Source organism: Grammomys surdaster, unplaced genomic scaffold (assembly GCF_004785775.1).
Source record: "Grammomys surdaster isolate TR1022 unplaced genomic scaffold, NIH_TR_1.0 125881, whole genome shotgun sequence".
NCBI lineage: Eukaryota > Metazoa > Chordata > Mammalia > Rodentia > Muridae > Grammomys > Grammomys surdaster.
The window spans coordinates 90,543-107,032 of record NW_021620706.1 but is presented as its reverse complement, the minus strand read 5'-3'; the positions used below and the strand labels follow the sequence as shown (position 1 = coordinate 107,032).

The window sequence follows — 16,490 nt, the reverse complement described above, 5'->3', positions numbered from 1 at the left end:
CTGTGCAGAGCAGAGTGTGTCCTGTGCAGAGCAGAGTGTGTCCTGTGTAGAGCAGTGTGTCCTGTGCATAGCAGAGTGTGTCCTGTGCAGAACAGAGTGTGTCATGAGCAGAGCAGTGTGTCCTGTGTAGAGCAGTGTGTCCTGTGCAGAGCAGAGTGTGTTCTGTGCAGAGCAGAGTTTGTCCTGTGCAGAACGGAGTGTGTCCTGTGCAGAACAGAGTGTGTCCTGTGAAGAAGCAGAGTGTCCTGTCCAGAGCAGAGTGTCCAATGTAGGGCAGTGAGTATCTACTCTGACAGTGGGACCTCTGACATGAGCTTGCTGTGATTCCCAATGCCCCATCCCCTGACACACACCTCCTCCTATTGCTTAATTTCTCGTGGACCTTGAACAAGTTATTCTCCCTACCACTGCCCATATTTTCTTCTGTAATTTAAGGGAAATTGTAGATGCTATAGTGGGTTTGTTGTCAGGTGTGCATGTAAGGACTGCGCATGTAGTTACAGGAACACATCAAGCACTCTGTAAATGTCGCTGCGTACACTTGAAGAATTAGTTAAGGTTTCCACTCCTGTCAGTAGTAATGTGGGCCCTATGAAATTTCTGGATTTGTGTATATGGAATCTCTTTTCTAAAATTTAGATTGGGGACTGGACAGACGGCTCAGTGGTTTAGAGCAGTTGATACTCTTTCAGATGAAGTGAGTTCAGTTCACAATTAGCTCTAACTTCAGTTTCAGGGGACCTAACACCTTCTTTTGGCCTCTGAGGGCATGTGTGTGCTATGCATCCGAACGTACAGGCAAATATACACACATGCACATCAAATAAAAATAAATTTAAAAGATATAGATTGCTTATCACATCTTCTTAATCACTGATTCTAGTGTTTTGTTTTAAAGATTTATTCTCTGAGGAAAGACTGTCCACATGTTTTCCACGAGCATTTTGAAATGGAATATTATACAGTAGGATGGGGTGTAAAAGGTGATACCCTTGCCAAAAAAAAAATCCAGATGCTTCAAAAGTGAATGCTTTTTAAGACACATAGAGAAATGTGTTGCCGTTGTTTCTGTCATTGCTTTACTGCAGCTGGGAATGCTGCTGATTGACTAGCTATACTTATTTCCCTTTCTGCTTCTAGGAACTCTCTTCCTATAAGAAGCAAGGGCCTGGCCTGCTGAGCAGGATGGGGCAGACAGTCAGAGCCGTGGCATCTTCCATGCGAGGAGTGAAGAACCGGCCAGATGAGTTCATGGAGATGAATAACTTCATTGAAACCTTCAGCCAGAAAATAAACTTAATAGATAAAATATCTCAGAGGATTTACAAGGAAGAAAGGGGTATGTCATTAAAGACTGAGCATACAGATGCTCAACCTCTTTCTCGTCTATACATTGGCTGCTGTGCTGTGCTGTGCTGTGGTGACACTGTTAAGATTTTAATTACAAATAATACCCTGACATCCATTGAGAAATTTTGAGAAACTGAGAAGTTGGCTCAGACTATAAGGTGCTTGACCTCCTCTTAGATATGAGGACTTGAGTCAGATCTCCAGCACCCATATAGAAACCTGAGTATCATGGCAGGTACATGGAGTCTGGTGCTGAGGAGACAGAGGCAGGCAGCTCTCCGGGGTTCATTGTTCAACAAGTCTGTTTGAATCACTGAGCCTAATGTCACACTGAAAGACCCTTCTCATAAAACCAAGTGGGCAGCTCCTGAGGGACCACACCCAAGATTGTTTTCTGACTTTGCCCCACACCTGCCCATGGATGCGTGAGCACCTGTTGACCCAAGCAGACATGTACATACCTGTGCACACATATACACCCTTCCCACCCACACACACACATTTCCTTAGTGTATTAGGTAGATGTAAATCCTTAGATGGTTTTTTAGGTAGTCATAACCAGTCCCCATTGGTTTTATGGAGCTCTATCTGTTCTGGCATGTGTAGATCATGACACGATGCAGTACCAGCCCTGACTTGAGATTTACAATTTAGTTTATGAAGTATGTGTCAAATATTCAATGTGGACCGTCTCAGAAATCAAAGAATGGAATTTCAGGATTGAATTTCAGTATTTTACTGGTGGTGGGGAGAAGGATGTGTTAGGTCATATACACTTACATATTGAAAAAATAGTGGTCTTTCCTATTATCTACCTTTTAATAATCATGCTATAAATCGTTAGTCTTTAATGATTCTACTCCAATTGCTTAATAATATTTATTTTCTAATTTTAAAATTATAAAGAGATGGGAGAACCAATAAACATCTTTTAGATATATGTTGGTACTGAAGAGAAGTCATTTACAAACAGAAGCCATTCTACTGATGCCTCCTATGTGAATTTGTAGCTTGTCTATATCCATCATTAAACTGGAAATTCTATTTTATTTCTAGTGTATACTGTGTAGGTAGCACCCACATGGTAGAAAAAGAGATTGACTCCTTGAAGGTGTCCTCTGACCACCTCGTGCAAACTGTGGTACACATACTACGCTCCTCCCCAAATAAATACGTAAATGTATGTAAAGGCAGGGGGGAAGGAGTTTGGAAGTAGGAGAAGGCTGAGTGGTTAAAGTACGTGCTGTGTAGTCGTAACAACTAAGTTTGAATCTCTAGCAATCATGTGTCAATTCTGTGCGCAAAGGCATGTATCTGTAACCCCAACTCTGAGCAGCAGAAGGGGATCCCAGAGGCTCTCTGGCCAGTCAGCCAAAAATAGGGGAGCCCTAGATTCACAAGCCTGAAAATAAAAGGTGAGAAGCTGAAGAAGTAGGCACCAAAGATAAAGCACTAGCCTCCATGTGCAGACACATGGATGACCACACTCATCATTTACATGTATGCATATATGCATACATACATACATACATACCATACATACATACATAAACATAGAGAATTAATAATGAAAGATTAATTTAAATATGAAACAGAAATATTTTGTTTTCTTAAAAGTACAGAATTATTTTCCTAAATGTATTGTAGTCTTTGCTTTGTAATTTCTGAATGCATTTTAATGATTGGGTTTGATGCTTTTCACAGTTGTTTCTCTCTCTCTTCCTTCCTTTGTTCCTTCCTTCCTTCCTTCCTTCCTTCCTTCCTTCTTTCTTTCTTCCTTTCTTTCCTTCTTTCATCCCTTTCCTTCCTTCCTTCCTTCTTTCTTTCTTCCATTCTCCTTTTTGCTTCCCTTTTTCTTTTGTGTTCCCCCTGTTTTTCTCTTTGCATGGGGTTTCAATACGTACTCCGGCTTGCCTCCCTCGTGTTAAGATGTCAAGTATGCACCACTACCCCTGCCTTATGGTTTTTCTTATTCTCAGGAAGCTAATTAGTTAAGTAGGTTCTGTGACTCCAGTTCTGTGAAGCAGATTCCTTATGCACAGTTAGGCTGGGCAGCAATTCAAAGCATGCTCTGGAAACTGCTGACCCCTAAGAGCTACAAAGATGTCCATAAGCTTTGAATTTACTGGCAAGGAGGTCTTTAATGGCTTCACTCTTTGTGAAGGAAGCTCAATTCTTACAAACTTGCTGTATTGAGCTCTTGTTTTTAAAGTGGATGCTTCTCGCCCAAACTTGTAGGGAAAATTGGGGAAGGGGAAACCATGATTAAGCTATACTGTATGTGGAACATTAATTTACAAAAGAAGAAAAGATGTGAATCATACTTAACAGATCTGGAGACAGGAGTTTACTCAATGTATTGGAGATTCTGTTAAGATTTTTGAAATGTAAGTTCAGCAGGGAACTCAGATCCATATCAGGAAACTAGTTTGAGATAGGTAACTAGTGCTCTCGCTTTTGATGGTTTTCATTCTGCATGGAAAAAAAAAGCCTTGTTTTTTTATTTCTTTTTCTAAATTTATTAATTTTATTCTTCAGATTTTGCTGATTACGTGTTGTGTTGTTTCTCTGTGCTATAGAATAAAGAAGAGATTACAGCTGCACCTGCCCCAGACATCACAGTATACTTGATACATATATTACTAGCTGAATTCCAGGGGTACTTACTAAGTGCCGATGTGTAGGTGTGGTTTGAAAGCTGTGTAATTTTAAGAAGGGTCTGTAGTACAAATAGCTGCCTAATGAGGACCATCAGTGTACACACATACTGAGAACAGAACTGTTGAAATTTTTGTTTCCTGTTTCAGGGTCACTAGACTCTGAATAAAACTTTTATCTTCATGAGATAATTGTAACTTCTTGAGTTCACTTTACCACAGAACAGAATCTGTGTTAATTGTAGCTTTGATACATTTCAGTGAATCATACTCAGTAGAAAGGAGGTGAACTCTAGAGGATATCATTGTGTGTGTAGTGATTCCTGGAGAGTAAAGGAAGAAAGCCGATGGTTTTGCTTAGGTTAGTGGGTAGTAATTACAGTTGAGGAGTTTGTATAGGCAAAAGAACAGAAGAAAGACACATTTTGTTTAGAACCTTGCCTCTGCATACTTAGATACAATATGCATACGTAATTATATGATAGGTAGAATTTTATAATAGGTGTGAGGGTTGTATAATGTAATTTTCCCAAGCTAGGATAATAGAAAAGACATCCAATTTTGTTTATACTTAGTAGCACTTCAAAACCTGACTTGTATAATCTGCAAAGGCTGGTTAGTTAATGAAGGATACTACAAGCATTTGCTTATATCCAAGTGTCAGAACTTGTAGAGAATGAGATAAAGTCCTTTCATACTATCTATGATATGGGAATTTTTCAAAAACTTTTTATAGAAGCTGGAGGGATGGCTGAGCAGTTAAGAGTTCTTACTGATCTACCAGAGGATGTGGACTCAACATCAGCCAGCAAATCTAGCTTCAAGGGTCCCAGCATCCCTTTCTGCTATCAGTGGGCACCTGAACATGAAGTATACACTCACATACCAACCAAATGAATACAAGTAAAAAGTAAATTTTTAAAAATATAAACTGATGAAGACATTTTTTTTTTTAGACTATTTTGATGAAATGAAAGAATACGGCCCTATTCATATTCTCTGGTCAGCCTCAGAAGAAGACCTGGTTGATACGCTGAAAGGCATTGCCAGCTGCATTGAGCAGTGCTGTAAGGCCACGGAGAAGCGGATGTCTGGCCTGTCAGAGGCCTTGCTCCCTGTCGTCCATGAGTATGTGCTTTACAGTGAGATGTTAGTGGTAAGATCCTCTAACAAGAGTCTCAGTGCTATTCACTCTATGATATGGTCTCTGTGTTTCTACCACTCCTTCTTGTCCTAGTAGGATGTTTTACATGTAGATGTCCAAGAGATATCTGTTCACTGAAGCCATGCATCCATGGCTGGAAGACCACGTAGACAACGACTAGGATACTCAATGGAAAATCAACAATTTATGTGATTGTCTTCAACCCAAAGCATTGTCAATCAAGATTTGCTTAAGGAACAGTCTTCTAACATTCAGTTTTACTTTAAAACATGTCTTTTTATGCTCTATAGATTTAATTCCTTGAGAGTTACTTTCCTGTATCATTTATGATTTAAAACATATTTTATATGTATTATGTATATATTATGTAGAAAGTGATTGAGTAGGGTCTTGGTATTACATATGCTGTGCCTTCAGGCTGCTTCTGAAAAGAAATCTTCCAAGTTAAAAATGTTCTCTTACACCATCTAAAAAGCCTTTTGTCCTTTATATATTCATCTTTTCTTCATTTCAACTTATGATTTCCAGATACTTGCATTTGTTTAGCAATATTGTCTGCGGTGAGAGTGGTTTTTGTCCTGTATTGCCTCATGGTCTCAGTATGCGGGCTCCTTCTGGTGCCTAGTATTTTAGGGGGATATTGGAGGATAACATTGGAGGTATATAAGCATATATTCCAACATAGCCTCTTCTGCTTGAAATCGGAGACATGACAGATTTCTGATGTTATACACTTTGATTTCTAGCAATTTTTTAAATTGTATCTATCTTGATAAGAAAGGGTAACATAGCCGTGTAAGCATGAGTTGTTTCTCTTGTTTCTCATGTTTAGGCTTTACTTGAGAGTCATTAGCTCTTGCATGAATGTTTCAGACTTAGGATGTTACCTGGATTCTGAGGAGTTTTCTATAAACAAACAGTCCTGGCTTTTCAGAGACTCCATGCTTCATGGCTGAGAAGTCTTCTTCCTCTCCATCTATTGGCTCAGCTGTGTCTCTTGGTTCTTTCTCATTACTCACTTCTCCTGTGATTCGTCATAGAAATACGGCTTGTCTGTTTGCTTCTATCAGTTATGCAGTACTTATCCATCCCTATGTTGAGTCAAGCTAGAAACCATGAAAGCAAAATCTTACGTAATTAAAATTCTGAAAAAAATCACAATAGCTACTAAAAAGACCCATTATCTAGCTCCTTGAAGGATTGAATTATTTTATAGACACCTAAGATATAATCACTAGTTTTTATATTTCATTTCTGTCTCTGTTTCATATTGAGATATTTTCATCTGAGTTAAAATAATCACTAGTGATACCTTAGTAACTAATGATTAAAATTATATGATCTTTACTGACAAGCTTATAAAATATATATTTATATTAAAATATGTTTTAAAATTAGTGCACAGTACAGAAGTAGAACTTGAGTATGTGGGACTTAATGATAGTTTGAATCATTTAGATTAGAGGAAAGAAAATGTGTCTTGACATTAATCAAAGTAAATGATATAAAGGAATTTGTGACAATTATTTGAATTTTCTATTGTTTTTGCTGAGATTAGGGAAAATGTTAATGCCCTTTTAAATAATTTTTGTGTGTTATATAACATACCTTAATTATGCAAAATTTGGTTTCATTATGACGTCTTCATAAATGCATATATTTTCATTAACTGAATGACCTGCTAAATTTCACTGGGCTGCTTACAAGATCAGGAGTGGGGTGGTTATAGAAATGGGAACAATTTATCAGTGGAAACACCACTGAAGAAAATTTCTCTCCCTCCCATTGGAATTGTTAACAGCCTACAAATTCTCATAGACACAGGGGCCTCATGAGCTCCTGAAGTCTGGCAGCTCTTAACAGCCTACAAATTACCAGAGAGGCACTTCTGCTAGGAGTGAAACACGCTCTCTGGACACACTTTTAACCCACTGCTTCCCAGTTCTCCTTGGAATGCTTCAGAGCCTTGCTGTTTGATTTCTCCATCTACATTTCTTCTATAAAGCATCTCTTCATGTGCTGCATCTCTCCCATCAATGGTTGAATTTGTTTCTTACCCAGGGTCTGTTTTACTATTCCCTTAACATTTTAAAGCCCAGTGAAAAAGAACTACAGGGGATGAGTGCTCATGCCTCTGATGTGAGGTCTAAATCTTGTAAGACAATTGAGTTGCCTAAAGAAAGGCAATGTGAAAACGTAGGGAAAATGTATTAAAGGTGTAGATGGGTGCTACATTTCCATTGATTCTCAAGGGTGTTTTAGGTGTAAGAACATTGAAACATGAAGTTATAATTATTCAAGTAAACAACATTGGACTATTAGCTCACTCAAGGAGCCACGACTTCTTATCAAACCTTAGCTAATGGATGAATATTTATACATTTTTGGCTCATGATGAAATTCTTAAGATATGAATTTATGTTCCAGCTATCTGATTTTGTGCTGTAATTACTGGTTTGATTAACTGTCCTCTTTGGGTCAAAGGAGATGCTCACTGATTATAGATATTTTCAGGTTAGTGACTCAGGTGATCTCTCAAGTACCCCAGTGGATGATGGGACATATGTTTCCATTGCTCTCACTGACCTTTATTGCTTATTTATTCTCCTCTCTGCTCTCTTTGAAGACTTCGCCATCAAATACTAAGTATGTATATAATGCTTGAACTGATAAAATGCATCCAGGAAAGCCTAATACGAGATTTATAAAAATAATTTTAAAGACTTGATTACAGTTGAGATTTTATAGATTTAAAAAAACCTACTCTATAAAAATATTATGATTCTAAATGACTGATTACATCAGAAATACATTCCTGATGATTATTTATATTCTAAAATATAAACAGTTGTTATAGGCAATTATAATTACAGCAAACCCCAACTTGATTTATCCTTTTGTTTTGATATGAAGGGTGTCATGAAAAGAAGAGATCAAATACAAACAGAACTGGATTCCAAAGTTGAAGCTTTGACCTACAAAAAAGCAGATGCTGACCTGGTATGTCTTTAAGTTTGTTAATAGAGTCATTTAGAAGCCACTGTCTGAAAAAAGAATGTATTAACAATGTAGAGAGCTTCACTGTGTGGGTGCCTCTAGCTATTCAATAAATAATACTCAAAGTTCTTCTAAAAACCCATAATATACTATTGTTTAAGTCTTCAAGCTTGGCATTCTTGTTTTTTCTGCCTTTCTGCCTTGCATTGACTTGAGCTGTAAGGAAATATGAATCTGATGATTTCAAAAGGACACAATGTTTGAAGTGTTTGTAGAAAGTACTTAACATCATATTAGGTCATAGTGAAAAAATTCACACTTTGCAAGTGTCTTGGCAAATAAGCTCCTTTTTAAAGTTTAATCCTTGTCTTAAAATTATAGGACAGTTCAGTCATAAAATTGGATATTTTAATGAATTCTTATGCTTTGCCATTATGGTTTGTTGCATTTGAATATTCCAGCACAGCATGAGCAGAGTAGAATTTCTATTTAACTTTTACAATTGAAGAAGACTTGAATGGGAGAGGTTGCCTAAGCCTAATTATTGTTGAAAAACAGTAGGGCTGAAGGGCATGCTGTTGTCTGTCACAGTCAACATTGCTTCACAGTGAAAACACAGAAGAATTGACTCATCTACATTATTTACTCAATGAAAAATATTTTCTTAGTTTAAGAGATACTTAAATAATCATTTATTAGTTATTGAGTACACTTGATCAAGTTGGTGGCAAGGGAATCCTTGAAGCCCCCTGCGAAACTAGTATTGTAGCCTCTTCAACTTGAGCTGGTAGTGTTTTTTGATTCCTTCTCCTTCCATTAGACCCTTTATAACATGAAATTTTATTTCTTAATTTCTTCAAAATCTCCTACATCCTCTCCAACCCCCAGCCCTGCTTTGGCTCCTCTCCAAATCTCCCTGTCCTTTATCAAAACAGTTTAAGGGCAGGAATTGGTGATTTGTTCACTGAGTGTTCCCAGCCTGGTCCTGGTGGACTATGCTAGTCCCTCAATAAATATTTAATGAAGCAATAAAAATCATGATGACCACTCTGATTCACGAGTATTTGCTGAAGGCTAAAATCAAGAGGTCTCTACAAACTCAGCTTTGCGCAAAACAGACACTTCATTCAAATCTGACTGGGAACTTTATTCTTGTGTCTTATTCTATATGTTTTCCAAACTGAAATTCAGTTGTCTGAATGGAATGTGAGTGGGGACTGGTTGGTGGGCTGAAGTAGGCAGAGCTGGCGAAAGGCATTCATAAAGGAGGATAATGGGAAATGTATATGGAGGAGCTTAGTGCTCAAAGGAAGAGTTGTATTTTTCTTTACATAACAATGAAGAGAAATAAAGTAAATCTGCCCTTTGTGTTCAGGCTTGTATGGTTTGTTCTCTTTAGAGTATTCTCAAAGGAAAGAAAGAGGGGACACATATACAGAAATTTTAAGTACATCCTTTGAACGTTAGAAGTCATTTTCCATTTGAGAAATTATTTTAACAATTATTAAGACTATTGATTTGACAAATTTTTCCTCTTGAGTAAATACTAGAACCTTTAAAATTTCCAGGGAGTAATAACATGGTTCGTGAAAGCAGCATTTTTTCAGGATGGCCCACCCTCCTGTATTATGTTTTTATTTTTAAAATTTAAGTAATTTGACTGATTTGTGAGCATGTGAGCATGTATGTGCGCATGCACGTGTGTGCGTGTATGTGTGTGTGATGTCTGTTATATTAAAATCCTCATTATTATGAAATTGTGGAAATTTAAGAATTTAATTATTCCATTATATCCTGTAACAGTTCAAATGGTTTGAAGCAGTCATATTTAATGTAAGCATTGCAAGTATTCTTTTTAAATTTATGTATAATCATGAGAGGTTTTATACTTTTATTTTTTTATTGCTTTTATTCATCAAAACAGAGCTGTCTTATAATTCCCAAAATTAATATAATGATTTGTAAAATTCTCCATTTTCAAAGGATGTGTTTATATGTCCTTCATTCATCGCATAGATATGCCCTCCACAGTCATGTGTTTTATACAAACTAAAATCCCTCTGTGTCATGATGCATTGTTAGTAACATTGCAGAATCACCCACAAATGAGTCTGCCATGATTGGTCGCTGAACAACCAAAAAAGATGTTGCTTGGAAATATGCAAGATGGGTATCACCATGGAAACCTGCCCTTGTGAGGTCTTTCTAAGGAGCAGGCCTTTGCAGTCACCATGACGACCCTGGCAGACAACTGAATATAGCAATCTGCCTGGTTGTTTACCATGGCAACTGAGACAGGGCCACTTTGGAGACAGCGTTGGGGCCATTTCTATTGAGATCTCCTGAGGCTCTGGAGACTTTATCAAACCCACATTGGGATAGAAGTCACATACACATCCAATAAGCAACAGTAGGCATGATGAGCTTCTAATGATAAGCTGAGTAAAATAATGCTCCTACCAAGTATTCAAATAATAGGAGGATAATGACTCCATAGAAAGACAACAGCAGAGTAACACTGATTATAGCATGCTGAATATATCACGTGACCTTTAGCTGGCTTGTGTGGTACATAATCCCAGGCTCTAGTCATTTTACATTACTTGTAACCATATCTGCAGGCTAACTAATAATGAGAGTTTGTATTTGCACTTACCACCCAGGTTATTGTAAAGTGGCTGCTTTGTTTGAGTTTGTGGTCTGTAGTTCCTATCTCGAAGCAGCAAACGAATGGTTTCAGAATGGCCTCTGCTTCCTAAAGGCAGAATACTGTTTCCAAATTCAGGTCATCTGTTTACTGAAAGTTTTGTAGTTTGTGCTTTGGAATTATATAGACTTACATGCAAATACTAGCTCAGCTACTTATTAACTATGTCATAGGACACATTTACAACTTCTTATAGCCTCCTTTTACACTATGTATATTTGCAGAAATTATTCACACCTTTGTAAGAGGCTTGCTGAAAGACTGGATAACATGATGCTAATAAATTGCTTATATTGTAGCACACACCCAATAGTTTTTACCTGCTGTTACTTTGATGCTATGGCAAGAAGAGATATTTATGTTAAGTCCTGAATAATGACAAATACATTGTTCATTGTTGTGCAGGGAGAATACTTTTTTCTTGAAAGTCAGTACATTTAACATTTTATGATTCATTTTAGTCATTTACATTTCAAATGATAACCCACTTCCCGGTTTCCCCTCCACACATCCCCCATCCCATCCCATTTCCCCCTCTCCTTTGCCTCCTGAGGGTGCTCCTCAACCCACTCACCCACTCCTGCCTACTGCTCCAGCATCCCCCTCCTCTGGCATCATGCCTCCACAGGACCAAGGGCCTCCCATCACATTGATGCCAGATAAGGCCATCCTCTATTACATACGTAGCTGGAGCCATGGATCCTCTGTGTGTTTTATGTGGTTAATGGTTTAGTCCCTGGGAGCTCTGGGTAGTTAGGTTAGTTGATATTGTTCTTCCTATGGGATTGCAATCCCCTTCAGCTCCTCCAGGCCTTCCCTTAACTCTTCCATCGAACTGGATGTGTGCATCTGCATCAGTATTGGTCAGTTGCTGGTAGAACCTCTCAGGGAACAGCCATACCAGGCTCCTGTCAGCAAGCATTTCTTGGCATCAGCAATAGGTTATAGATTTGGTATCTGCAGATGGAATGGATCCTGAGGTGGAGCGGACTCTGAATGGCCTTTCCTTTGGTCTCTGATCCATTTTTGTCCCTGTCTTTCCTTTAAACAAGAACAATTCTGAGAGGAAAAAATATATATATATATTTGGCAAAATGGGTATTATTAAAGGTGGAATAAGTTCAGAAAGCATACCAAATTGGAGAGCTAGGTGGATATGTGGAGTCAAGGGTCCAGGGAGCTGATGGAATGTAGCTAATGGGGATGGAGGCAGTTGGGTAGGGAGCCTTTCTCCTCAGAGAAAGGAAAGAAAACCCCATATTTTGATCTTTGTAAATCCAAAGGGATCTTGAACTGAAGTGGTAGCAGTGGATTGAGGAGAAGGGTTAACTGGAAAGAGATAGATGGAGAAGATTCCTTGTTACTTCATGGATGAGAAAATACACCATTACCTTTCCCATTTCTAGCTGGTGAGAGGCAAGTGTTGGTAGCCACACTGAGAAATAAAATAAGTCAAGAAGAAACTTAGAAATGTGCCACTTCAAATCACAGTAAGATAACCTTTTCAGAAGAGATACATTCAACAAAATTCTGTCCCATTTTTGTTGAGTACCTGCTGTGAGAGTGTCTGTCCAGGCAGAGGAGGAACAAGAGGGGAGGTCATAAAGCTAGGTCTTCATGTATCTTCCATGTTAGGAGATAGGGAAAACAAAACAAAACAAAAATACTCACTCAAAAATTATCATTTCTGCTGCTGTGAAGAAATACGCTTGGTCATATTTGGGCTGTTTGGTAGGAAGAGCTCTTTTGTTAGTTAATGGTAAGAAAGATTCTGCGATTTGGGGGCTAAGTAAGTGGAAGGAAGGAATTAACATCAATTGGAAGAGGGAAGGCCCTGGGAAGAAAGGTTTTAAGGGGGAATATGAAGAAACCAAATTTGGATGTAAAATTGGAATGTCTATCAGGTGTAAAGGTGGATAGTTTAGTGGTGAATTATGCAAACAGATGTTCCATGGGATAGAGCTGGGGTGTAGCTAGGTATTCAAAAATGACTAGCAAGGGGATGGCATTCAAAGTCATGTGATGAGCTGTGGTCACTAAGGGGAGAGAAACTAGTGAAGGGAAATATCCTGGCCTTGGCTTTGACATACTCGAATTTTAAAAGGTCAACGCGAATGAGAAAACCAAAGAAGGAATAGGTAGTGAGGAGGAAGAGAAGAAATTTATACAGCTTGAATTCTGGTAGGCAATTCAGTGGATGAGCGAAACACACAAAGCTAATTAGGACTATTCAACATTGTAACCAGTTTTCTGTTGAGATACTCAAAGAATTTGATAGAGCATAATTTACGTGATTATAGGTTGACAATTTCATGATGGTCTGAGAGGTATTCTATGCTCTGATAGAGAAGAATAATGAAAGAGAGATTTCACATTGAGGAATAAAGAATGAGAGGAACAGAACAACAGATATTAGGAGGAGAAACGAAGCTATGTGGGAGCTGGTGTACTTTGCAGTTTGGTTAAGTTTTCAGTCAGAGTTTCTGTTTGAAAATGCTTATTCACTTCTCCACCTAACTGTAAAATAAATAAAGTTCATCTGTGGTGCTAAATATGGCTGCGTATCCTTTTTATTTTTATTTTTATTTTGGAATGAATGATTTATAGTTTTCCACTCAATGCTGCATTCGGATATAAATGAATATGAATACATTTGACATTTAGCAATATGTGCATAGACTGAAATTTGGATCTAGATATAATGCCATAGCTGTTTAGCACTATATTTATGTGAGCAAAAAAAATACATTTTCATAAGATCATTATAATACAAATTTGCATAGAGCTGTTTTCAGTAGCTCCAAGCAGATACCAAATTAATTCAGGCTGGTACTTGCTCTGTATGACTTGCTATTTTTGAAACAGTGTTTTACTCTCATCCTCAAATGGTGGTTATTAATTTCCAAATGTTCTTAGTGGTGTGCTAAATCTGCACAAAGGAAGATTGCCTTCTCTCTGATTCTAGAAAGCCAAGGAGATATGAATATTGATCTAGTAAGCTGTTATCAAGACAGGAACAAGGAAAGCTACACCTTCTTAGATATTTGCTGGCTCACCTCTCTTCCCTGACTGTTGTTAAGTTCTCTTCCTATATGGCTTATTCCTAATATGATGTACACACATGTTTTTCTATATGTGTGGTATGTTTATCAGTAAAGAATGCTTTCATGCGTGTATGCATGTTCCCATGTGCGTAGGTAGGTGCACATGTATGAGTGGAGGCAGGAGGATGATGATCATTGTCTTCATTGATTGCTCGTTATCTTATATATTAAGGCAGAGTCTCTTACTGAACCTAGAGCTCACGAACCATACTAACCAGCTTGCTTTGAGATCACCGGTCTCTGTCTCCCAAGTGCTGGCTGCTACCCCATCCCATCCCCCGCCAATCATGGGCAGGGTGGAATCTGACCTCTGGTCTTCACACTTGCATACCAAATACTTTATACACTCAGCCATATCCCCAGTGTAATTTCTTTTTGACTTTTCTCATATTGGTGTGTGTTTTGAAAGATCCACAGGCAACATGTACACACGCTCACATAGTCACAAAGCACATGAGTGTCTGCTGGAAGCAAAGGAAGTTTCCTCTTTTATTTATCAATTTATCCTAAATGGCATCCCACAAACTTTGTTTCAGGATTTGAGGGTCAGTATTTTAAAAATAAATTGTATAATCAACCACAGAGTGGTGATATAACTGCCAGAGTTGACTTATTTCAGCTACCATATATCCACAGAAAACACTAACAGAATAGTATGAATGCTGTTTAAAACTATTAAGTGTAGTACAAATAGGGTAGCAGCATCTTGAATTCATGTACACATAGCTGAATGGGAATGTGGAATGCATGAGAGTGATGCTGTAACAAAAAGGTCCTCATCAGCCTTCTCCCAGAACACTGTACCAGGAATGCCATGGATTCCCCTCCCTTTCAGTGATCTTTTGTTAGACTTCCCATTCATGGATTCATTAGCTTTACTTAAGTTTGTTTGTATCTGTGTGTGGTCTATTTATAGAAACCCATCAAAGACAGATTTAGAGAAAATATTTAATAAAAAGATGGTGAAAGTAATGCACACACAGGAGGCTGTTGAACATGGAATTGCTACATGGGCATTTCTTTTTGTGCCTCTAGCGCTTCTAATATGGCAGTCCCTGTAAAGAATTTAAGATAAGGCCTTGACTCTAGTCTGTGGATTGCCCATGCAGGTTGAGAGCACCGCATTTCCTGGCAGAGGTCATGAACTGATTTTGTGGTGTACACCAAGTTCCTTACACTCTGTTATATTTCACTCTGCTACCAGAGAAGCAAGGGAGAAGTGTCTTAAAACCCTTAGCCAGTGTTGAGCCAAAGTTGGCTAGCAAATTTTAAAACATATTAGCCCTTATTTGGAGTGTACAATGTGCATTTTCATTCTTCCGTATCAAAATGTGGCGAGCACGGGAGTTGTACGTTTGCTTGTTAAGCTTTCACATGACCCCAACCCCAAAACAGGAAGAAAGAGGCTTGGGGAATAGCTCTGTGATACAATTCTTGTCCAGCAACAATTTTTTTATTGATTTTTTTTTTAAAGGGAGGGAGCCCGCATTCAAAGTGTTAAATGGTGTATTAGGGATTCTGTCCAGTGGAATTGTACTCTAATGAATATTTTAATGCATCTGGATTTATACAGACAATTTGAAAGTTGTGTTTGAGGAGCATGGGAATTGTTTTAGCTAAGCCACGCTTGGTCCTGTGTCATTAAAGTACAATGAAGGCCATTTGAAGGTGGGCCACGATTCTACTTGAGCTGAGCATTGGCAGCACTGAGCACATTATCGTTTTCCTTTCTGAGGACCCATGAGAAAGCTTCTGTTTCCTCTTGGCAGCAGTGACTGAGCGTCCTGGTTTTGAGTATTGTCTTCAGTTTTCTTAGGTCTTGTCTTGGCCACCTGATCTGATCTCTCCTCTCAGCTTGTTATATTCATGGCCTGGATGTTGATCCATCCATCCTGATGTGCTGCTGTCTGGCATGTGTTTCCTTTGCAGAAGAGATGGCCACACAGCTGGCTTTACCTTGTCTTCTTTTCATGCTTAATTTCTTCTCCGCTATTGTCGTTTTGAAAAGGATTTTTATTTTACATACATGTGGGTAGGTGCCTGCACAGGCCAGAAGAGAGCATTGCTATACACATGGTTGTGAGCCTCCTCATGTGGGTACTGGGAATTTTACTTGGGACCCCTGTAAGAGTAGCATGTGCTCTTAAGGGCTCAGCCATCCCTCTAGCTCCTGTATTTTTTTTTCTCTTTCCACTTACTGATTTTAAACCAGTGAAGTCTAATGTGGGGAATCATACTAAATCCAGAAAGGAGCATATAAGACACATATTAACAGGAACTAGAGGAAAAACTCCAAACTCTTTTACAAGACCAACCACTTTTATACAGTATATTCCAGACCAAAATTTTAAAGTTATTTCTTTTGAAATGAACAGACATCTGCATGTTATCTGCAAATAGTAATGTATAAGCCTGGAATGGCTCTTGTCACTTTGACCCAGAAAACAATAGATACTTTAGGGGCAAGAAAGGAAGGAAGGAAGGAAGGAAGGAAGGAAGGAAGGAAGGAA

At 38.4% G+C, this 16,490-nt stretch overlaps 1 protein-coding gene across 2 annotated transcripts in view; it reads left to right on the top strand.

The window, feature by feature from the left end:
- The window catches only part of Snx7 (sorting nexin 7), an 86,523-nt gene that overhangs the window by 31,111 nt on the left and 38,922 nt on the right, over positions 1-16,490 (top strand). For both annotated transcript variants that reach the window (XM_028752195.1, XM_028752194.1), the window contains exons 5-7: positions 1,141-1,339; positions 4,964-5,163; positions 8,086-8,172. In XM_028752195.1, coding sequence (XP_028608028.1) covers positions 1,141-1,339; positions 4,964-5,163; positions 8,086-8,172 — 486 coding nt within the window. The remainder of the gene's footprint in view (positions 1-1,140; positions 1,340-4,963; positions 5,164-8,085; positions 8,173-16,490) is intronic.